This window comes from Miniopterus schreibersii, assembly GCF_964146895.1.
Source record: "Miniopterus schreibersii genome assembly, chromosome: 15".
Taxonomy (NCBI): domain Eukaryota; kingdom Metazoa; phylum Chordata; class Mammalia; order Chiroptera; family Miniopteridae; genus Miniopterus; species Miniopterus schreibersii.
The window spans coordinates 28,320,939-28,346,349 of NC_138115.1; the positions used below are offsets into that span (position 1 = coordinate 28,320,939).

At 38.8% G+C, this 25,411-nt stretch overlaps 1 protein-coding gene and 1 long non-coding RNA gene across 2 annotated transcripts in view; one reads left to right on the top strand and one right to left on the bottom strand.

The window, feature by feature from the left end:
* The window catches only part of LOC308567635, a 49,829-nt gene that overhangs the window by 3,807 nt on the left and 20,611 nt on the right, over positions 1 to 25,411 (top strand). The gene's annotated exons all lie outside the window — the stretch shown is intronic.
* Positions 1,639 to 25,145, bottom strand: SLC35G2 (solute carrier family 35 member G2). The gene is made up of 2 exons (XM_081159823.1): positions 25,024 to 25,145; positions 1,639 to 3,247 (listed from the first exon to the last, which is right to left on the bottom strand). The coding sequence occupies exon 2, from the start codon at positions 3,231 to 3,233 to the stop codon at positions 1,995 to 1,997; it is 1,239 nt and encodes a 412-aa protein (XP_081015949.1). The 5' UTR covers positions 3,234 to 3,247; positions 25,024 to 25,145; the 3' UTR covers positions 1,639 to 1,994.

The window sequence follows — 25,411 nt, forward strand, 5'->3', positions numbered from 1 at the left end:
CTTATTATGATACATCAGCATATTAAAGATTCACCTGGAAAGCTGATGAATATTCTATTGAGATCCTCCTAAGACTTCCCCTAAAATTTCGGCCTTGAGAAAATAGACAAAAACCCTGAAGACAAAGGACCCATGTGTGCTTTCTCTAGAGCAATGCCCATACTTGCTTTCTTCAGGCATGTATCTTTGCTTTCTTTCTTTGAAGCATTTAAGGGAACCCACAAGACTTGCAACTAGGGGAGCAGCAGGTAGCATCAGGCTGTCCTAGGCTAACCCTCTGAACCTGTCTTTAACTTGTTTCCTGAGTCCATGTAGCCCAGCTGGCTCACTTCTTCTGCCTCTGTGACTTTCTTTCTAAAAAGCCAAGGCAGCTCTCTGAGCAGCCCACTCAAATCTTTTCTTCAAGTGTACTTTCACTTTGCATGCTAAATAAACTTCTTGTGCTAGAGTTCTTGGCTCTGAATTCTTTCTTTGCCAAACTCAAGAACCAAGAGCCAACATCCATAAAAGATGGACTGAAAAAGCAAAAAGGGAACACTGAAGCAGCCCAGAGGTGATAACTGTAGAGAGTAGCTACCTCCCCTAAATCTAGTGAAAAAGAGGAATTGATGTTGGACTATCAGGTCTCAGAATCTCAGAGGAATGATCTAGCTGAACTGTAGCTCCAATCCCTGAAAGGATGCTATCCAGCTGGTCCTGCTACTACTGAGAGGGATATGATGAGGCTGGTTGGGGGTAGTGTGCACCAAAAAAGCTCAGGGCTTCAATCAGTTGTTGAGCAAGAGTCCATTGCTTATTGCTGAGATAACAATGACAGAAACTGCAAACAAACAGAAAGGAGGAAGTCCTTTCCCCCCCTCTGACTTCCAGTCTCCCTCTAATGGCCTTTGTTGGTGGAACCTAGTAAGACATCAGCTAGCATAGGAAAAATGTAGTTTGCAGAGTATGAGCCATAGCATCAGAGGAAAGTATAGAAGGGTGAATTTGGAGCTAAGATAGCTCAATAACAATAGCTTAATAACCAGTATCATATTAACATTAGTTTATGCTAAATTAGTAAAAACTTCCCAAATTAATGCCAGTTTATATGCTTTTACAGACTTTTAGGCCCTTTTAAAAAGAATCTGAGGACACCATGTTATATCAGTTTTCTTCTATACTGTGATTACTGCTAGTGTCCTTCAGGGCTAAGGAGTACCTTTACTGAAGCTCAGACATGTACTGGCTACAAAATCTAAACAAGGGCAATTTTGGAAGAGATTCTATAACTGAGGATAAGCAGACCCTGCCCCAACATTAGGCCTCCCACCATCAGGCAAAAAAAGGGCATAGACTAACTAGAGCTGGCAAGAATCCAGTCTTCTCCCTACTTCCATTTCCTATGCATTATCTAATGTGGCCTTAGCAAGAGGAAGACCAACTTCCTGTTCTAAGGTAAGATAAGCACAATTGTCATTGAAAAACCAGCTACTTTCTTTTGTTCCTTCTTCTTACCTTAATTCAAGCTCCCTTACCCAGCCCAATCACCTCTAGTTTTCTAATGCAAGTAGATCACAAAACAGGGCTTGGTGCTCAGCATTTCACCTTACATTGTACTTTTCACAAACACTGATTTTTGAATATTGAAGGATTTTTGTTGAACATTTGTAAAACATTGGGCATGAACATTTTTCTAATCTTTGAACTTTAGGACCACAGAAGTTGCATCTGAAAGGGGTCATTTCTTCATGTATGTTCTTTAGTAATGAAAGTTAACATTCTTCTACCACAATTACCTTTTGTAATAACAGTAAAGACAAAGTTTCATGACATTTCACATATTTAATATTTGTTTTTTAATGTATTAGACTAGAATATATTTTTCTGTATCTGCTTATATTAGTTAAATATTATATAGCACTCTGTCAATTATACAACACAAAAGACAAAGGTGAATATTAAAATGGCAGTGTATCTATTAATAACTGATGGTTAAGAAGATAATAATCAGGTATTCATTTAATGGGAGAGTCTAATATTTCCTGATAATCCTGCCTCCTTAAATTCCTCCAGTAAAGTTTATAGCCAGCAAGGACAAAAACACTAATCATAATGATAACCCCTCCAAAGACATCATAGACACTAGGAAATATGTGTAACACTAGAAGCTGTAAGATCATCGCTACCACAATCTCCAGATGTTGTACTGTGCTGACCAAAGCTGGATGGAATTTGTCCAAGGCATAATAAACTCCTAAGAATGCTGCAGTAGAACAGACACATATAGCAATGAGATAACTCCAGGTTTCTACATCTAATGGCATAATGGGTTCTTGAAAAATGAACATAGTTGATATTCCCCAGACTGTCCCAGTCCAACCAAAGGTAAACAGTGCAGTCCACATGCTGATCTTCTCCTTAATGGATCTGTACACTATCATTGAAAGAGCAGTGGTCAGCCCAGCCATCACAGTCATAGTATATCCAAAGGCTTCTTTCCAAGCATTTAACAAGGAATTTTTTTCACTAACTATGTTGGGGATCATGACAAGGCAAACACCTAAGATGCTACAAATAACTGTAGCCATGTCAATATAAGCCATTTTCTCATCTACAAGTAAAAAAGCCAAAATGGCACTGAAGACTGTGGTTGTGGCTCTCCACATAGTGGTCCCATTGCTGGGAGGAACTATAGAAAATGATGTATAAGCACACGTGATAGAGATGACATTGCATACACCATAAAAGAAGAGTCGTAATCTATATCCACTGGGGCCAAAGGGGGCCTCCTGGTAGTAACACACAACTAACACAGATAAGATCTGCAAGATAGAACGGATAAAAATCAGTTCTAGAGATGGAACTTTAGAACGATCAGAAACAAGCCTAGTGATAAGCGCTACACATCCATGAGCCAAAGCAGATCCAAAAAGCACTATCCACATTTTTCTAGATTGAAAAATGTTTTTTTCTGCAAAGCTCTGGAATTGACCAATTTCACTGGTCATGGGGTCTTCTGCTGGTGGAGGCTGGGTATCCATGGTTCCAAAAAAAGTTCTTCCTTTTCTTTTCATTTCACTCAGCAGGCCTTTCTTTGGATTTTCTTCCATAAAATTTCCATAATCTTCATTAATTTCTTCATATCCATCATCCCCAGGCTGGGGATAATGAGAAGTGTATTTCACCATCACCGTGTTGGGATGTATTTTCACCCGTTTTTTAATTGGATAATTTTTGGATGGAGAAGTATCCATTTCTTCAGATATTTCTGTTTAAGAAGGGGAAAAAAAAAGACATGTACATATTCATTCAGTTGAAGTTTAGTTTTAATTTCTATTATAATCATTTATACCAATTCAATAATAGATGTTGTAACAGTTTTTTGGGGGGGTTGCTTTTTAAGTAATAGGAAGAGAGAATCTGGCAATATGCCTTATCAGATGTATGAGGCCCAATTAAATGATCTATCCTTTTTCATTCTCATTTTATGTTTGCCCATTTCCCATTCTGCTTATTCTTTGACTCATTCAGCTCTATTTCATATCTTTACATGACAAACAACTGATATTTTTCCATCTTTTCATTCCTACCCATGTCTCCACTCATCCAAAAGAAAAACATAACCTAGATCAAAACTTTCCCTCTCATTGTGTTCATTTGTCTATATTATAAATTATGAGTGGATAAGTCTAAGTCTTTTGTATAATTACTTCTATATAATACCAGAGTTAGCCTTATATTACAAATTATAGTGATTTTTTAAACATTCTGGGCTCTCCATACATTTTTCAGATATATGGATTCACTGAAATTAAAAAGTAAAAATGAATTTAGTGACATTCATGCATTGTTGGTGTACAGCCTTCCTGATGACCACCTGGACAATATGTTTTTTAACAGATTTTACTGCAACTACCCTTTAATTCATCAATACCACTTCTAAGATTTTACACTAAAGAGATGATCACAAGATGCTTTTTACTTGGTGTAAAAAGAAAAAATAAGAATACATATTTATGTATTTGCTTATATAGCATAAAGAAATTATGAAAAGATACAAAGGAAACTAATAATCATAGGGGTGGGACAGAGAAAAAGAATGGAAGAAAGGCTTTTTACTGTAAACCCATATCTATCTATATATATATATATATATATATATATATATACACATATATATACACACACATATATTTAATCACAATGTTCAAAAAATTAAAAACTAAAAATGTTCATCTGTTATTTAAGAAAAAGAGAGCTCATACAGAAAGGTGTGGGAAAAAATGTTTAATAGGAAAGTTTGCTGTAGCTTACTACAATGACCCTTCATATAGTGGAATACATACTATGCTATGCATCCATTAAAAACGACTGCAGATTTTTACTGATGTGAAAAAATGCCCATGACACATTGTTGAGTGGGAAAAAAGTTAAGCTTCTTATAATTATATGAGATAATGCATATAAAGAATTTCCCACAGTACTGACATATAGTAAGCTCTCAATGTTAATAAATTCAGCTTCCTTCCACCTATAATTAATCTTTTTAAACACTGGGTATCTTCTACAATGTTATTCTTTTTTTGAAACTGTGTGTTCACTCAGCTCTCTTTCATTATCTATCTATCCATCCAAGAACAATTTCCTTCCAAATGATTCTTCCTCTCCCCTCCTAAGAAAAAGAAAAAAGAAAAAAACTTTACTTTTGTCCTCATGACATACTTCCTATTCTTTTCCCAAAACCCATCAGTTCCAGGATCTTAAACAATGATCCAGATAACAAATTCTATTTTGTTTTTTGACACCATCTGGGTAGCCAACTGCTCCATTCCCATCTACTCCTTTCTCTTCTAAAGGACACCACCTTCAGTTGGAAGAAGTTATTTTAGCAAACACCACCTGTACCTCCATGCATTTCAATTTCTCAGCCTGGACTTTCCGCTTGCACTCCTTCATGCATATTGCTATCAAGCTAATCTGGTGTTCTTTTCAACTTTTATCAGGACATTTCCACTTCAAATCATGACTTCAGCTTCAATAATCACAAATTGAATTAATAGTCACAGTCTCCTCACTCATGTTTGTAATACCACCATTTTTCCAGTTCCCCAAGCTAGAAACCAAGGAATACTCTGAATTATCCTTTCTGCCACCACACTTCCATTTGGTCATCACTCTTACTGTTTTTGTCTTTAAAATATTTTCCTTTCTCCAATTCCATTTTACCTTTGTGATTCAGTTTTGGTTATTGTTAATTCCTAACTAGAATATTGCAATAGTATCCTAACTAGACCCCTTGAATCTCAGTCCTTCTCCTCTAAAATCCATCTATTTTATACCACTCTTACATTAATCTGTCTTTAAAAGACTCAAAACAAGAACTTCCCTCAAGCTTTCCCCATTCTCAATTCCTCTGCCTGGCTCTCACTCATGTCCCTGCCTAGTGTATCCCCTATCAATACTTAGCTCCTTAACACAGATACTTTAATCAGTCCAGTGTTCTCCCTGTCCTCACTCCCCACATGTACAAATAATTTCTGTAGGTCTTTATTCTCAATACTTTCCGCTGTACTCCAACTTTCTAAATAATGCTCATCTTTTAAGAAGGTCCAGTCCAAATCTGCCTTTTAGAAATAAGCCTTCCCTGACCACGCTAGCTACTGTCAGAACTTTGTTTGTTGGTGTGGTGAACCACCCCCCCACACACACCCACAATGGAATTGGGTGCAGAACCCTTGCTATAGAACTTATTAAATACATGACCCAGGCCAACTTAACCTCTTGGCCAATTTCCTCTTCTGTAAAATAACAATAGTGTTAGTTCATAGGGTAGAATAAGAATATTAAAATCAGCTAATACATACAAAACACTTAGTATCTGGCACCTACCAAGTGCTCAATAAATTTTAATTCTTTTTTTCACATGATTCTGCCTGGAATGACCGGGTCCTCCCCATTTCTGCCCTTGTCTACGTGTTGAGCTCCCATCTGTGCTTGAGTGGTATCCTCAAGTGCTATTTCCTCCTTTGCAGTCTTCCCTAGTCTTTCCCATCTCTGTGCTCCACTGTCCCAGTATTGATGAGTTTATATCCTGTCTTTCCCACCAGACTTTAAACTTCTTGATAGCAGACTTTCCCACCATTATATCCCCTGCCTTTAAGGGCCTAGTACATACTGGTACTCAATAAATGTTTTTTGGATGAAATAGAATGGATTTGAAAGCCAAGAAGAGGGAAATATAGAAAAGAATGGGGAATGATATTAAAACTACTGATATTTTATTTGCAGATGACATGATACTGTATGTAGAGAACCCTAAAGATTCTCCAACAAACCTAATGGAACTGATAAATTCAGTAAAGTAGCAGTATACAAAATAAATCTATTGCATTTTTATACAGAGCTATCAAAAAGGGAAACTAAGAAAACAAACCCATTTACAATTGCATCAAAAAAAATACCTAGGAATAAATTTAACCAAGGAGGTAAAAGACCTGTCTGTACTCAGGGTCTTAAAGTTTTGGTAATTCTCGCAATATTTCAAACTTTTATTATATAATATTTGTTATGGTGATCTATAATCAACCATACACTAAGAGAATAAAATGACAAAAGGAGGCACAGGGGAAAGCCCCAGAGGAGAACATGTGTAAAATTTAGTTTGGATGGCAGGAAGCCAGGTTTTAGGGTAGGATTCTCAGTGGCAGGGGTGGCCACATGATTGAGACTTTTCTCCTACATTCTACACAGATATTTTATCATCATCACCAGTGTTTCCTGTCAGAGAATTTATGATTTCAGGAAAATGAAAATAGTTTCTTTTCTGAAAGAGCTTAGAAGCAGATTCTATTTCCTCTAAAGCAGAGGGCTTTAACACAAAGATGCAGACTCAAAGAGTTTTAATAAAGCTCAAGCAAATTTAAATGCTGCCTCTAGTCCTCCTGGTCCTCAAGAGTTGCAGAGGGGATTAAAATTAGGTATTACTAATTATTATATCTGCAGCACCTAGCACAATTCTTGGCATGAGATAGGTGTTTAATTAGTGTTTGTTGAATCGATTAATGGACTATTTTTTTAAACGAGGCAAATTTTGTTAACAAAATATAAATAATATAAATGGATTTACATGGCTAATGACTCAAATGGGGAGCCTTATTCGTTAAAACACTTTAAAGTCCTTAATAATATGCAAGAATAATAAAACAGGGTGTGCAGCTTGGCTAAAAGAGAATTTGTGCATTTGGCTTCTGTACTGCTAGCTCTATTTCTGCTGCTAGGCCTCCCATATTTCCTTTAACATTAAATTCCTCAGGCATAACTGAAGCTGTTCCTTAAGTAATGTGTATCTGCTTTTCTTAATTAAACTATTCTCAATCAATTAGGAAGGGTACTGAAGATATATATCTTTCAGCATCACCAGAATGAACTGTTGCTGTTTCCCTGCTTCCCACTGCATACCTCAAAGTTTGGCCCAGTCAGGTGACTCCCACCACCACCCAGTGTACAGTAGTTCCTCATCAGGCTCCCCAGGTTTGCTCAGTACGAGCTTTTGACTCAGGAGCTATTTACCACCATCAGGTCTCTAAGTAAAAAACAACTTTTTGTGTATTCCTATTACAAAATCAACATATGTTTATTATAGAAAATTCAGAAATGCGAGAAAGTAAAGAAAATAAAAACCATTCAGAATCCTACCACCCAGAGATAACTACTGACCCTCTCCAGGCCTTTTTCTATTTGTGAACATTTTCCCCCCAAAATGGTATCAAACATCATATCTTATTTACAAAAACAGTGTAAATATTTTTCTGTGTCATTAAATATTCTTCAACATCACTTTTAATGGCTAGTTAATATGAGTCCAACAACGGGCTTTGAACACAATAGGTCAATCATTAACTTCAGCTTCCTGAGAACTGCAAGGCAAATGGGATGACCAACTGCCACCAATCCTTTATGCAAGAATAGATCCATGACCATTACAGGAAAAGCCACATATGTGAAAATGAACAGATAACAAATCTGCAGTCTTCCCACTGAATGTAAATGAAGAAATGGTTTTTGATGACCAGAGGCAGATGGTGAAAAAACAAATAGGAGGTAAATCAAGAGTATCATGTTTGTCTCTTGAGAACCTAGCTGAGACTAAAAGTGAAATAAAGTCTGTCTTTATTCATGTTTGTGTGTTTATTTAGGATCAATATACTGGTTTTGAAAGGATTTGAGGCAACCATTCAATTAGAGTTAAAGGAAAAATGAAACCACAGGAAATATCAAGCACAGATGCTTCCATGCACCTGGATGTGCTCTTTTGGATTATTTGGTCCTGAATATGGCTCTAGATTATCTAATTATAATTATATAATTATAATAGCTATGTTTATTCAGCCCCTTCTCTGTGGCAGACATACACTAGGAACTTGACTTTTCCACTTAATGGTCAAAACAACTCTATGAAGTAGGTATTATAATCTCCATTTTAATGTGAGGAAATAGGTTCTGGGAAGTTAGGTCACTTGCAAATTAGTGGGTTACATAACCAGTTAATGGTAGGGACAAGATTCAGATCCAGGTATGCCTTCCCAAGCCCTTTCTTCCATACTACACTGCAAAGTAACCATTCATGGTAGGCAGAATAATGCTCCCCAATCCCTCACCAACCCCCACGTCCATGTCCTAATTCCCAGAACCTGTGAATACATTATTTTATATGACAGAGTGGAATTACGGCTGCTAATCAGCTGACCTTAAAATAGGAAGATTATCCCGGATTATCTAGTTGAGCCCTTAAAAGTCGAAGACAGAAACAGAAAACTCAGAGGAGATGTGACAACAGAAGCAAGGTCAGAGTGATGCAATGCAGGGACTCATATTGCTGTTGCTGGCACTGAAGATAGAGGGGAGTCATGAGCCAAGGAATGTGGGCAGCCTCTAAAGCTGGAAAAGGCAAGGAAATGGGGTCCTTCCCTTGAGCCTCTAGAAAGGAACACATCCAGCCATCACCTTGGTTTTAGTCCAGTGATGCATGTATTAGACCTCTAACTTACAGAACTGCGAGATAATAAATTTGTGTTGTTTTAAGCCATCAAGTTTGTGGTAATTTGTTAAAACAGCTAACAGAAAATTCACACCATGATTCTGTGAACATCTAAAGATTAGATTTGTAGTCTTAGACAGAAAGCACGACACTTAGCACAGGTATATACAAAAGAACTGCCTGCTATGATATTCCCTAGAAAGGAATTTTTTTAATTTCTTAAGATATGAGAAACTGTCCTGGCCAGGTGGCTCAATTGGTTATAGTGTCGTCTCATGCACCAAAAGGTTGCAGTTTCGATTACCAGTCAGGGCACATACCTAGGTTTCAGGTTCAATCCCCTATCAGGGTGTGTAGGGAGGCAACTGATCAATGTCTCACATCCATTTTTCTCTCTCTCTTTCTGTCTCTCCCTTTCTCTCTCTCTAAAATCAATAAAAACATATCCTCAGGTGAGGATTTTTTAAAAAGATCTGAGAAACTGTTGGATGACATTGTAAAGTTCTGGATCAAGTGATATGGACAAGATTGTTTTAGTCTGAAATAGAAACTTGCTGGCTTGCTTGCCCCCTATGATACTGTTTGAAATGTCTGTTTTTAAGAACCACATCCTTGTGGGTCATCTAGAAAAAAGTTATAAAACATCTGTCAATGGCTGAGTAAACTGTCCTGTTTGATGTAGCTATTAATGAATCTGAACTTTGGATACTACCAAACAGAATTTAAGATTAACAACTGATGCTGGACAATAAGAATTCTGGAAACAGCAGATCTGAATGTGAATTCTGCCTCTATCATTTTCTACCTGTGCATATGTCACTTAGCCTTTTTAAACCTGTTTTTTCATCCATAACATGGGCTGATATTACCAAATTGAAAAGGTTATTAATAAGAATTTAATGGAAAGATAGATAAAAAGAACCTAGAATAATACTTGACACATAGCAGGTGTTCAATAAATACTATTTTGCTTCCTTACTGTTAGTTAAATACTGTGGAGATTTTGCCATTAAGCATAGAAGAAATGCTTATTTTTCCTCTGCTCTGTTTCCATAGCAAGAAGGCCTATATACAATTTAACGATTGCTAAATTAGCCCTGGCCAGCGTGACTCAGGTGGTTGAAGCACCATCCCGTACACAAAAGGTGGCGGGTTTGATTCCTAGTCAGGGCACATACTCAGGTTGTAGGTTTGATCCTAGGTCAAGGTGCCTGCAGGAGGGAACCAACTGATGTTGTGTTTCTCTCTCTCTCTCTCTCCTTTCCTCTCTCTAAAATCAATTTTTAAAAATTGCTAAATTAGAGATTTTTAAAGGATAAAACCATGCATTCTAGGAAATATGCCTGGAGACAGCTTGAAATCTGCTCCTCCAGCCCTTCCAATGATTTTAGAAACTTCTGATTCCTTGTATTATATCTCTAATTCTTTGTATTATACCTCTTTCTGATTGAAAGAGAGTGAGTTTTGTTATCTGCAACTAAACCCTGTCAGATATACAGACACACTGGCATGCCATGTAATATTTAAAATTGAATCCTGTCAATCAAGGGACCTTTCCTGCCTACTCTGCTTTTAACAATATTATTTTAATACAAATGCCAGTAAGGCATTAATATTCTGAAATTTATGGAAGAGTATTCTTTCACCAATAATGATGGTCTAATGAATCAGTGACTAAAGATAATGCTGGTGATCCCTTCCATAGCCTTAAATTGCTATTATCTCTTCTTGATGAAGTAGGATGGTGTATAATAGTAATTTATAATAGATAATTTGCCTACATTTTGTTCCTCATGTAGTTATTGTTTGGAGAAAATAGCCTACAATTTATCAAGAAAGCTACAATCGATTTTTGAAAGAATCTCTGTGTTGGTTGGTAGACTTAAGATTTCTTTAACAATGGGTAGGCAGCACTTTGAGCTCATACTAAGAAATGCTTGCCAATGGTGGAAAATATAGATTTAGGACTGCTAATTGGGACAAAATCTGAATAATTCTTTCAAGCCATCTTTTACTAAGAACCTTTTAAATTTTATGTGATTACTCTGGAAATGTAATTATCAAGGCAAATTTGTTCTCTTTTTTCTTTCTTGTTTTTTTTTTTTTAATCCTCACCCGAGGATATTTTTTCCATTGATTTTTAGAGAGAGTGGAAGGGAGGGAGGAGGGGGAGAGAGAGAGAAAAAAACAAACAAACATCGACATTGGTTGCCTCCTGCATGCTCCCCAACCAGGGCCAGGGATCGAACCACAACCTAGGTACATGCCCTTGACCGGGAATCAAACCCAAGACCCTTCAGCCACAGGCCAACACTCTAACCACTGAACCAAATAAGCTAGGGCAAATTTACTTTCTTATAACTCCCTTGTATACTCTCCCAACCATTTCTACTCAAATCTTCACCTAGGCCCAACTAGCAAATTCTAGGCCAAGGGGCAAGTACTAATATTAACTCAGACCTCTGATTATTAATTATGATTATTTCTGAGAAGACTCAGAACCACAGAGAAGTCAAGAGCCCTCACAGCATGACTCTAGCTCTTCCCACATCCATGCTGGGCAGGACTTGTCAGAACATCTCAAGTTTTCTGGGTTGTGTGCAGCCCATGGTGGCTCCTTTACTCTGCCATATCCACTCCTTCAGGAGATATAGACACCATCTAAAGGGAGCATGCCAAGTCACAATCTCCTATGTGGCCTGGTGAGTTCCATGAAAGAGAGCTGTCATTCATATTTGTGTTCCTGGCACACAAGCACATTTAATACATGTTGACTGAACAAAAATACTCAGTCCTGAACTGCATTCTACAACTGCTCCCTGAACTTCAGCCAATCTTGCTATCAGCTATCACAGGTTCTGCTATTTATTCTCCCATTTCTATCTTGGTTTCACCTTTGGACTGTCCTCACATTGTTATCTTTGCCACTCAGCTGCAATTCTGACTCTTTGTGCAGGGGACACTGGTTCCAGATCCCTAAAGAATCCCCCTCTCCTGTTCTGGGCTGCTCCTGGGCTCCATGCTGGCCCAGGATTGTGAGAACCACCCAGCTAGGATTCACCTGGCAGAGGGGTCAGCATCTCTGCAAAGTTCTTGGATTGAGAGAACTTTTGTTTGGGCTACATCATTGAAGAATTTTCAGTCTAAAAGTAGGAAGGTCCTGGAACCCTATTTGTCATTGGAAGCAGTCCTGAATCACCCACCCAGGAAGAAATAAGGATAAAACCCCACGTTACCATTAGTCATGTGTGCAAATCATGGGGGAACCCCCCCCCAGCTTATAGGCAATTTAAAGGGGGTACGTGAAGATGAATTCTGATCTTTATATCCACATTATTAATCAGTTAGTGATATTACTAGAGACTGTTATTGGGTTCAAAAGTTAGCAGGATATGAAATCCTTCACTCTATCCATGAGCTTCTTGTTCCTGAGAAAAAATGATTTACTCTGAGACTGAGGAATGACAAGCTTGTTGCACTCTGGAATCTAGTTTTGGTGCCCTGAGTTTGACAGTCCAGCCTTTAGATAAGGCTTGCTTCTGTTTTACTTTAGCAATAGCTAGCTTTTGTTTCCACAGCCATTGACTGAGCCTCCTGATCCTGCCAACCTGGCAAATGCACCTTCTTACTCAGAAGAATCAGGGACGGAATGTGGATAAATCAGTCTAAATCTATCATCATCACTGTACTTTGCAGGTAACAGGTCAGTGTGACATCCTCCGTGAGGATCACTCCCTGCAGGGCTAACAGATGCACAACAGCACCAAGACTGGATGTTAGCTTACCTGTTCTAGGCTAGAAAAGACTTGGGGCACATAAGGCTGAAGGATAAGCTCCTCAGCATGTTATCCAACATCAGCTTAAAAGAGGGATACTTCTGTGGAAAAGAATCCTTATTTTGGGCTGAAAAACAGAAGCTGCCCAAGAGGGTGTAAGTCAAGGCTGCTTTTGTGAAGCTGGATGAGGCTGAAGGTGGGGGTATGGCTGGTTGGGTTGAGGGTAAAGGCTGCTTAGCTGAACCAGGAAAGGCAACTGATATTGGATACCAGAGTGGGCCAGGCTGTGAGGAGCAAAGTAAATGTGGTCTAAAGGGGCTAAGAAGAGTTAGGCTAAGCTGGGCTATGGGAGAATGGAAGAGAGGCATGAGGATTTTGCTGATCTGTGTAAATCTGGATTATAGGAGAAAATTATAGCAAAGAGACTTGGAGATGAGGTGAGGTAAGGAGAGAAATCTAATGGGATGGGTGTGGGGGTTGGAGGATTGGTGGAAAGAGAAGTAGGAAAGATGCACCAAACAGGTAGCCTAGTCCAAGTTTGAGCTGGAGAATCAGCTGACACATCTAGAACAGAAAGTTAGGGAAGGGACAGTGAGGGGTTGCCAGCTGTACAGGAGCTGCTAGGAATCAACAGCTGGCTCTAGGAGGGGCAAAGATTGAGAAAAAGGAAAACTAAAAAAGAGCAGAAGTGGAAAATCAGTCTGATTAGAGCTGGGTTAAACATTCTCTCTTGCCATCAGCTTGGAATCACTGGGCCTGTTACTGTGTAGGCAAAATCGAAGTGAGAAGCCAGGCTCCTTTATACTCAATGGTGGTTAATGACTTTAGTAGACTGTAATGAACCGTGCACTCCAGGAAAGGAACAGGTTAACTGAGGTTGAAAAAAAGCCTATGTGGCAGTTTTCAAACAAGAAGGCTGATTTGGCCTGTGTGAAGGCAATGATGCCTGATTTGGAGCTGAGCAATTTATGTCGTACTGTTTTAAAATCCATTCTGGCACACTGTGATGAATGTGTCGGCTGGCAGCTAAGAACTTGCTGGAATGCAGGAGTCTTTCACCATTTATAATCGACACTTCGACTTCCAGGAAAGAGCCTTTCTCATCTCTAAAGCAATGGACTTATCAATTTGCATAAAATATGCCATTCTCAATGAACACATATTTATCACCTACCACTTACTTTTCTACTGTCTTTTAAAAAAGCAGAATCAGCTAAATGCAGTGAAGCAGCACCTTTAAGTTTAGCTGTGCTTGGTGAATCTTTTAAAGAGTGGCAGGGAGTCATTGCTAAAAGGGGAAGGGACAGGAATAAAATGATCCTTTTCTATTTCCATTATCTTTTTTGTATGTATCTAAGTGGTTAAATCACCAGTTAGGTTAGATGCTAATTAAATGTAAAACAGAATACAGGGCTGTTCTGATATGCTTGTAAAGTTGCATGTATTGGTTGCTTATCCTTTACCTAAGTCTCAAGAGACAAAATGAAACAGCCCAGCTGAGTTCAAAGAAGCCTGCCAACACCCCAGGACTTACGCCAGTTTCTGAACAAAACAAGGATACCCAGGATCAACAATCTACTTGCAAATCCCTCAAACACTACATACACCACCTGCTCACATTTACCCTGTACCTGCTCATCCAAAGCCTGAAATCGCTCTTAAGGATAAGACTTACGGAAATGACAAAGAATTAGTTCAAAATTTAAAAAATTTGGTTTCATTGAATCATAATTGATTCTTCACACTAGATACATCACTCAATGAAATTACAACTCAGTCATATCTCTCCTTATACCACATTTCATTAAACTCAGATAAGATAAAGAAATTTAAAAATGGTGACCAGATGCCATCTTGTTTCAGACCATAAGTCAAGTTTTGAATGAAAAGGAAAATCTGGTTGGTTAAGTGGCATACCTAGATTTATTAAAGTCACTACACTCCTTTAATGACTATATATAATGCTACTGAAAGTTGAAATGAAGTCCCATCATTGGTAGGGACATTGCATATGAAGGATAAGCACAGTGTAACCCATCTCATCAAGTGTTAATTTTATCAGCAACATGCATCAAAATTTAAAAGGTGTGCACTCTTTAACCCAGTAACGCCATTTCCAGGAATATATCCTAAGGAAATCACTAGTAAGGTACATAAAGATGTCCTGCAAGGATATGCATCATGGCTTTCCTTGCACAGTGAAAAATAGGAAATAATAAGTGTCCTCTAATGGGGGACTGATTAAATAAACACATCAATGCAATATTATGTAGTCATACAAAAAGATAATGTATATCTATTGACATAAAAAAATGTTCATGTCACATTGCCAAGTAAAAAGAAATGTATAAAAGAGTATTCACGGTATGATTCTATTTATATAAAACAATTTACATTTGTGGATGGTGGGATTTCTATTATTCAGTACTTTCTTCCTTTTATTTTAAAATGTTTTTTCTATATAACCATGTATTTAAAAATCAGGAGGGGGAAAAAATCAAGCTATTTTCATCAGAAGAAAACAAAACAAAACATTACTCAGTGTTTCAGTCAGACCAGAATAGTTACTGGGGAAGCCAAATGTAGCTGTTGTATTTCTGTACCTTCTGTTAGAAGGGAAACCGTGGATAAACAAACCATGTTACAGAGAGAATCTGAATGGATGGTGTCTAGAACCCAAAGCAAAACAGAAGTGAAATACTAAATAAACTAAAGAGGATGCCTCTATCATACATAGTGTTTGAAAGAATTAATTCATTTGTGCATGTATTACTATATTTTCTTGACTAACAAAAATAAAAAGTGGATTCCAAATGGCAACAAAGAATATAATGGAATTACCATTGGTTTTTTTATATAAGTTACCACTCCATAAGTCTTCCTGTTAATGTGGAAAAAATCTGACCTGAACAGATGGACCTCACACTGTTTTCTAAAACATGAACAGATTCTGATCTTCTGGACCAGGAAATGAAGTCTGCACTAAAACAACAGACACTATTATCCATCTCCTAGAATTTCAATTTAAGAAGCTGCTAATAAAAGCAGTATTTCCTTTTTTAGAAATACAGCACAGTGATACATTTCTATCTTAATGGAATGTGCTTTTCATGCAGTAACAAAACGTAGTGGGATATTTGTGGCACTGGAGGTACTGGTTGACTGATCCCCAAACTGTACCAATTTTGTAGAAACGTTCTTGGCAGATGGCTGACTCCACCCTTTATTCTCCAAGTTCCCCATGGAAGGCACAACCCTGAGGGCTGCCACTCTGCCTGGTTAAATCTTCATCTTATTAGCCCAAGGGCCTTTTTTTTCTCAAGCATCTTCCCAGGAACAGTTTCACAAATAGATGCCCTTGGTCTTGAAGACCCAATAAAGGGCTCTCTGTCAAATAATTACCGGCTTTGAATTTTTTTTCCTGCTCCATCACTTTCTAGCTGTGTAACTTGAGGCTGTGGAGCAGCCAGTGAGGCCAGAGGACTGGGTATGAGGAGGAGCTGGGGCCAAGGAGGTAGCCCATGAGTTCAGGATATTGGTTATGTAAAAGGGAAATGAGCAAATAGTTAAATATATTGAGGGTAATGGGAGCCGTATTTCTCACCATTAGAGAAGGAAGTTACAAATAGAAAAAAGGTAAAGACTAGAATGAATCCTGTGGTGTCAGAGTTGGAGATATTAAACTCATCTATTTTAATATAAATAGATGAATAGATATAGAAGTAGAGATGTATAAGTATATGTTTTTCAGTTCCCTGATTCTGTCTGCTACAGTGGCCTAAAAGCAACAGCACTCCAATAGCAATAACCACACCACACCTAGCACCCAGATTTTACATTTTCTACTAAAAGGAATCAGGGCTCATTGGAGAAATAGCTTTTGAAATGACTGAAATGGCTGGGACAGGAAAAATACAAGATGAGCCTAATACATCCTACACCAGAGAGAACTCCAAGAATAATATGTATGTCAAAAGAACATGAGAACCAGCTTGAAATAGGGTTCCAATGGCCAAATTTCAGCATCAAAATCAGTAATAGTAATGGGTTATGATCCATTGTGCATACTGATGTCAATAAACGAATAAAAAAAGAAATAGATAAGAAAACTCTTCCTTACAATAAAATACCAACTCGTAAATGTAAAATAAATGTTAGATTTAGAAAAATTGCCATTCGGCGATCATCACAGTAATAATATACACAAGCAAAAATCATCATAAAATAAGTGACTGAAAGTTTGTTGAAGAACAGGATGTTTACATAGTCTCAAAGTATCTCCCCACAAAATGCTTATTAATTACAAAGGAAAAAATAATGTATTTACAGTGGAGAGGTTATCCTTAACCAAGTCATCAAAGTTAACATCAGCAGCAAAAAGACAAGTCAATATTGTCTCTTAATAAGGTAAACTGAGAAGAACACAGGATCACGTCTATCATATTCCTGCCAAAAATGTAAAATTTGCATCTAATCATGAAGAAACATCAGACAAACAAAATGAGGGGCATTCTACAAACTTAATGGCCTGAACTTTCAAAAATGTCAAGGTCACTAAGGACAAGGAAGGAAAGAAGAACTGTCACAGCCCTGTCCAATGTGGCTCAGTTGGTTGGGTATCGTCTCATGCACTGAAAGGTTGCTGGTTGGATTCCCGGTCAGGGCACATGCCATGGTTGTGGGCTTGATCCCCTGTAGGGGGCATGCAGGAGGCAGCCCATCGATGTTTTTCTCTCTCTCACTCTCCCTTCCTGTCTCTCTAAGATCAATAAAAACATATCCTCGGGTGAAGATTTTTTTTAAAAGGAGAGAGAGAGAGAAACTTTCTCTTAAAGAACTTACATGTTCATTTGGGAAAAACTATCTATACAGTAGTAACAAGTGCTATATACACAAATGCTATACACATTAAAGGAAAGAAATTATACAATTAAATAGGTGTTTGCTTTAACATCAGAGTACTAAAGAACAGAAAAAAAGTAATGACAATTCCACAGTAGACCTGTTTTGTTTGGGGATAGCATGAGAATTGGTAGAAAGCAGCAGACTGAGATTTAAGATACATTAAAAGAGAAACTTCCAGATTAGAATTATCACACAGATTCAGAAGGCACAAAGGGTGTATATAATCATTTTACCCTTGAGAGCTCTGACAATAGGATCAATAATCATTTGTCCAGAATGATTTACATGCAGCTTTATGGGGGGGGGGGGGAGGCTAGACTACTACATACCAGGCTTATAACAAGTTCTTTACATGTATTATCTTACTTAATCCCACAACAACCCCAACAAGGTAGTAACTAACATTACTCAAATAATAATGATAATATAATACATGAAGCTTACAACAGTGCTTACTATGGCAGCCAGGCTTCAAATCTAGGCTGTCCTCTTTCAGCCCTGTTTGAGGCCATAACTACTTACTACCAAACAAAACAATCTCTGGCAAACTCCCACCCACATCCCCACAATCTTCCTGATGAACTATTGGAGAAGCCTCTCTCCGAACAATCTGTTCCTTCTCTGGGTTCAAGAACCCTTTCTTCAGGGCTTAATTATAGTACTTGACACATAGTATCACTGTGAGTTGTATATGTAACACTAAGCCCTGATAAAGTGTTACTGCTCCAAGAACAGAGCTCATGTCCTTATCTTCCTGGTATCACCAGGTCCTAGGACAATGCCACACTCAATAAATGCTGAGAGAATGAGTAAGTCCTGCAGCATAGCTCGCCTGCTTTGGAGGAAGTCTCCCTTTTAACGGGAGACCTCTAATTGTGTAATACAGAGCTTTGGTTGCCACAATTCTACAATCTAACTCTTACCTTCTATCTCCTAAATCTCAATTAAGGGAACCCAAGAAGCAATGTATCTGGCTTTAGTTCACATCACCCTCAGCAGCCTTATTCACCCTTAGGATCCTCACCCCCATGTAGACAAAGGCTCAGCCAGAGTTACACAGAGACCAGAGGCAAAATAAATGGGAAATTAAATTACCTAATATTTCTACTTTCCTTTATCAACTTCTTAAAGTAAAAGTCAGAGTTCAGTAAAATTGCTGATACTTTGGGGTCTTAAATAAAAGTTAAGAGATACAAAGCAAATGACTTTGGTAAGTCAGGGAATGATTAAACAGACTTCAGTAACTGACAGGTATGTGAATTGAGTTCATATATAATTATAAGTATGAAATAGTGTTAAGTGCACATAAAGTATTATATAGGCTCATTGATCACATATAATTCTACTATAGCAGTGACTATAAGAGAAACCAGAGAAAAGAAATAGTTTTTGTGTATAATGCTATATAAGTGACAAATTTTGAAAATTATATATGCATATTAACATTTATAAGGCAGCATAAAGTTTTTGCCCACAGAGGATAAAAAGCTCTGTGATCTTAGCTCATCTCTGGCATTTCCCTACCAAGTAGAAGGGTATTTCCTTTGTCCAAACAAGAAGGTAGGTGAAAAGTGAGAAAGGAGAGGAAGGCACTGGCCTGATTATCTTTCTCCTTCCCATACCCAAGCCAGTGCCAGCAGACAGTGTCTGTTAATGTAACAATTTGGTTACTTGGAGAATCTATTGCTAAGAGCAGAATGGCAGGAAAAAGAAAAAAAAAAAAGTATGGTGATGGAGAAGGGTACTTTGTCTGATTTTATAATGAAAATAATGCAGGAGAAACATGAAATAAGAATGGGAACATAGCAGTAGCCCCTAACATCCTGGAACTGTGACTTTTCAAAGCGCTTAAGAATACCACCGGCCCTAGCTGGTTTGGCTCAGTGGTTAGAGCGTTAGCCCGCAGATTGAAGGGTCCCAAGTTCAATTCCTGCCAAGGGCACATACCTCAGTTGTAGGCCGCCCTGGTTGGGGCTCATGGAATAGGCAACCAATTGATGTGACACCTCTCTCTCTCTCTCCCCCTTCCACTCTCTCTGAAGAACAATAGAGAAAATATCCTTGGGTGAGGATTTAAAAAAGAATACCATCCATGGTGCAAGGTGGCCTCAGCAAAGAAGATGAAACATGACTCTCATTACCAGCAAAATATTTAAAAGTGCTCAGGAAAAAAAAGTGGGCCTGGTTAAAATGTGATTAATGCCATCACCTTTTTTCTCACCAACAAATTCCAATCCAAAACGGGAAGAGTATATTTCTACTACGGTCACCAGGAAGCAAAGATTACTCAAACACCTAATAATTGAGGGTATCCAGGTTGCTGGACAGACCAACAACTGCTGAAATCAGCTAAGAGATCTGAAGTGTGGCTAGCAATGCTATGCAAGTTAAAAGGTACCAGGGGAATTCAGCTAGCAATTTGAATTAGAATACTGTGAAAATTCAAAAATAAATAAGTAAAATAAAATAAGTACTGTGAAAATTAACTTTATAAAATCCAATCATACTTATATTTGATTATTGAATTATTTACATCTATATATATTCTCTTAACTTCATTAAGTCTGTGTCTTTGAAAAGACTCTAAATTATATAAAAGTATTTTAAAAGTATGATTAATTAATCTGTCAACCTCCTTGCCAATCTCCCAAAATACTATTTTCTCATGTGACTAAATTCACTAACTCCTATTTCTAACAGCTGAAACAGACTTGTTAGCCATGTTAATTAAAGAAGTCAGCTAGTGTGGCCACTGCCTCCCCTCAGTTTGAGCTCTTTTGCTTGCAACTGCCTAACCCTTAACCGGAGCTGACCGGCAGGCCTGCCAACACAAACAGACAAAGCCGATTAGATCCTGTTTAGAAACAGAATTGGTGACTATCTAAATACAATAAGATTCTAGCTTCTAGTCCTTAGTAAATTTAATTGTGTTCTTTATCTCATTAGAGAATATTTTTATAATCTCGAGGTGGGGATTGGGCATAACACCAAGGTAAACATCACAAAGGAAAGATGGACAGATTTGACTCCATGAAAATTTAAATCTTCTGTGGGAAAAAAGAAACCATAGAAAATAATTTTAAATCACAAACTAAAAACAACAACAACAAAGGGTCAACAACTTTCATTTATATGGGCTCTTAAATACTCCAGAAAATTTGGCAAAGGCCATGAATAGGTAATTCACAGAAGGAGAGTAGAAATAACCAATAGACATATGGAAAGATGGACACTTTCTGTAAAAGCCACAGAAACAAGAATAAAAGTGAGATATCTGTTTGCCTCTTAGGTGAGAAAAATGGAAAATGCCGATGATCTCTAGCATAAATTAGTGAAGAATCTAGGACAGCATGCACTATTGGCTGCAGAGCAAACTGTTAACAAGATTTTTGGAGGGCAGACAATATGTATCAAAATGTAAAATGCACATTCTCCCTAACCCATCATTTCATTTAGGAATTTATTCTAAGGAAATAACACCACTACATGAAGGTATATTTTTTAAATGTTCATTACAGCATTGTTTTTATTATCCAAAAGATGTAAATAATATAAATATCTTTAAATTGGATATTAATTCAACATTTATATATAAGTGGAAGATATCCATATCTTATGTGAAAAGATAGAAAAATAGATATGATTCTATTTATGATACTCCAAATTTAAGGTGTACATTTTTTCACATTTCTTAGTGAAAATGCATCTTAAAATTGATAACATCTTACATTCAATGAAATATGTTTATTTATGAATTTAATAACCTGAAAGTACTTATTCCAAATTAATATTTGAGGTGACTTGTGGAGAATGACTTACTAGAGGGCTTTTATTTTCTATTCTAGTGTTGTTTCCATTGTTTATAATCAGCTATATTTAAATTTTTATTCTATAGAAACAATAAAATTATTCAATCTGTTCTAAAATGTTTTTAAACCCAGGAAGAAAATATTACAGAATGCTTCATCAGTGCCCCAATAACTATTCTTTTGTCTTTTGGAAAAAGTTACTTTGATCCATAATGGATATTTAAAAAACAGTGTTTTGTTTTGTTTTGTTTTTAGGGCATTTGACCAATCTTGTGTGTGCACATTCTTATGAACCTCAGCGATGTGAATTCCTTAATTTGGCTAAAAAATAGACTTTGTGATATTTTCTTTCATCTACAAAAAATACTCTAAAGAAGAGCTCCTTTTAAAAAAGAGTGCATACTAACAGTTAAAAATACTATAAACAGCATTAAGTAAAACACACTTTCATTAAGTATTTAGAAATTAAATGTATCGCATTAAAGAGTTCAAACATATTATTTCTCATAGAGGACAAGTCTATGCATATGTGGGTTGAAAATAAATAATTACTTCCTACAAAGCAGTCTTCAATAGAACTTTACATCTAGTAATGAAATGAATCTAACTAAGAGATGAAGTGGGGCCCTGGTCAGGTGGCTCAGTTGGTTGGAGTGTCATGCCATGCAGGGCCCGTATCCTCAGGTGGGGATTAAAACAAAAAAAAGAAATGAAGTGATGGCACACACCTAGAACTAAAAAGTAATCTTTCTTTACAAGATAAAATATATGGTAGATTATCTTTTGTTATAGAGGTGAAAGACTAATAATGTAAATGACAGGAATTTTAAAGGAAAAAATATATATTTGACTACATAAAAATTGACATTTTCTATACAAAATATCATAAGCAAAATTTAAAAATAAAGTATCAAGAAGAATTGCAACATATGTAACAGATTCCTTAGCATACAAAGAGCTTTTACAAATAAGAAAAAAGTAAGCTTATCAATAGAAGAATAAGGATATGAGCTCACAAGACAAGAAAAAAGTGTGACCAATAAATACGAAAATATTTCTGCCTATCCAATCGGAAAATACTTTTTAAAAGGTTGATGAAATCTAGCAACCTAATTTCAGTGATAGTGTAGGGGTACTGACATTCTAATTGTGTTTAGAGTGGTACTAACTGGTACACCTTGTCTGTGGCACAACTGGAAATAGTGGTCTTCCAAGAAACATTCCTTAAAAATGCATATATCCGGCACTGTTGTAGATGCCGAGAGCACAATAAAGAATAAAACAGACAAGAGAGGAGACAGAAAAACTGAACAAATAAATGAATAAGATGTTTCAAAAAACAGAGTGTACGTACCTGCTGAACCATCAATTTGATTTCTACCAATTTGTTCTAAGAATATAATCAAACAAATGTACGAATGCTTGTTCAAAGACATTATTTGCAGAATCGTCCATAATAGCAAAATTGTAAATAAATAAGTGTTTGTTATTATGGGATTGTTTAAATAAATTATGTTCTATCCATGTAGTGCAATATTAGTCAGCCCTTAATAATGATGGCCTAGCTTTGTATGTATTGGTTCAAAAGACAGTAATGATAAATTATATAGTAAAAATGGAACCAACAAAAAATCAGTCTATTTAAAAAGCATGTGTATTCATCTAAAGGGAAATCTGTTTACAATGGTTTTCTCTAGTACCTAAATTTCTTACAATGAACATATATTTTGTTGAAAGAAAAATGCATAGATACCAATGTTTTGAGAGATACCTATGTAACCTTTAAGGAGTTCATAAACCATATAACACCGGTATATTTGAAATTGCTAGCACTGTGATACATCTAAGTCATATTTTCTTCAGATAACTTCCTATAAGATTATTATCTAGATATTGTTCTGTATTAAAATTTTCTTTAATTCTTTTTGTTTAAACTTCCTTTAGGAATATCTTTTTTGTATACATGTCAATTTTACATCTTTCTAGACTATCTTTGTTTTGGAATGAAAATACTGTATGTATAAATACTTTATTGCTCAGCAAAATATCAAACACTTTAATCCACAGGCTTTATGATTTTGGAACAGATGTTTATGAAAATTAATGGTTCTGGAGAGTTCAGAAATACTAGAGGTGTCAAAAAATAACGATGGATCACTAAAAAGCTCTGGAAAAGTGTGTGACTTGTAGCGTGTGATGGAGTTGAAAACGGATCAGTGTATTTACATGTGCGTTGTTTGCGTGCATATGTACATATGTGTATCCTACATATGCATAGGTGAGAGTCATGTTCGGTACATGCTTTATTTATCTGCACCCCTAAGTCGACTCACGTTTGGCTTCCTGTTATGGTCGGGAAACCAGCACGGACCCGTTTGCAAAGGGTTGCGGTGTCGGGCCTGTTCCGCTCTGGCCACCTGCCTTGGAGATGGGCTTTTTCTGGCAAAGGTGCCCAGCAGGTCTGCGGGGCAGACCGCGGCCGGGAAGTAAGCAGACCCGGGCGCTTGAGGCACTTCAGCACCACGGACACGGGCAAACCCAATCCAAGTCCTTTCGGGGGGAGCAGCCCGCAGAAACCGCCCTTCCCGGGGCGCCCCGGCCCCCTCCTGCCGGTGCGTCACCGGCCCCGGCTCTGCTCGTCACTCCGAAGCGGGCTCCGCGCCGGGCGCGTCGGCAACCCCTGCAGGGCCGCGCAGCGCCCCCACTCGCCCCACCGCGAAGTCTCAACCCTCCTCTCCACACCTCCTCTCAGAAGCCGAGCCAGGGCACGTGGCGCAGAATCTTTCAGCTCCCGGAGCGGGTCAGGGAGGGTCCGCGCTTCCCGCCCGGGGCTGGGCAGCTGAGCGGGCTCGCCCCGCGCCTCCGGCCGCCGCCCTCAGCCTTAGCCTGGCCCTTCCTCCACTGCCTGCTCTCGCCTTTCGCTGGAGAGAGGTTTCTACAAACCCTTTCTGCTCCACGAAAATCTCAACCCATATGGACTGGCGTTCAAGAATCATAGACATGGGACAGGCTAAAGGAAAATACCGATTCTTGGCTATATTTCTAAAGCCATCCAGGACTCTTAAAAGTTTGAATTTGAAATCAAACCCTTGACTCACAGGGATTCACCCTTGTTTGGCTGGGCTTCGGGGCGAGAGGAGAGCAAGAGCCGTTATCATGGAGGCTGGGAAAGGATCATACGGGAGACTGTGCCGGAAACGGGGGTGCAGGGCCGTAGGGGATGCTGACTCGACCGACCCCGAGGCCGGGTTCTCTGAGAGCAGCGCGGGGACGCGGGGCCCCCGCCGCCTTTCAGGCGTCGAGCGCAGCCCCCAGCGAAGGGTTGTGAAGAGGGCGGGACGCTTTGCCCCCGGCCGGCCCAACCCAAACAGAGGGACTCTTCCCCTACAGGCGCCACGGCTAAAAGTGGGCGTGTGGGGCTCGCGGCACGCTCCCCCTCCTCCCGGGTGGGGCTGCCGGGCGGGCAGGGGCAAGGTCCCCGTCCGCCGCTGCCCCCCGGCTCTCGGGGCCCGGTTACCTGCGTGTGGCGGCGAGGAGGGCGCGCCCGGGGCTGCGGCCTGGCCCGCGCGCTGCCCGGCGCCTAACACCAGCCTTCGAGCCCGCGGAGTCCGCCGTGCGCCACGCCAGGAAAACCGCGGCTGGGGCAGCTGGGGCCGCCGGGCGGGGCGGGGAGAGGGGCGCCGCCGGGCGGCACTGCGCCTGCGCTCTCCGCCGCCCACCTCCCAACCCCCCGGTCGGCGCCCACGTGGAAGACGACGGGGGTGCCCAGGTTTGTGCCTGGACTGAGGGACTTCCCCTCCCGGCGCGGTGGGATCGTCCAAGGCGCCGGGAAACTGCCTGCTCAGGGCGCTTTAGCCTACGTCCTTGCAGAGAACGGGTTTGAAGCAATCGAGGATCAACCGGAG

Excerpts from the sequence above, each read along its gene's own strand:
- SLC35G2 (XM_081159823.1), bottom strand. The coding sequence starts at position 3,233 with ATGGATACTTCTCCATCCAAAAATTATCCAATTAAAAAACGGGTGAAA.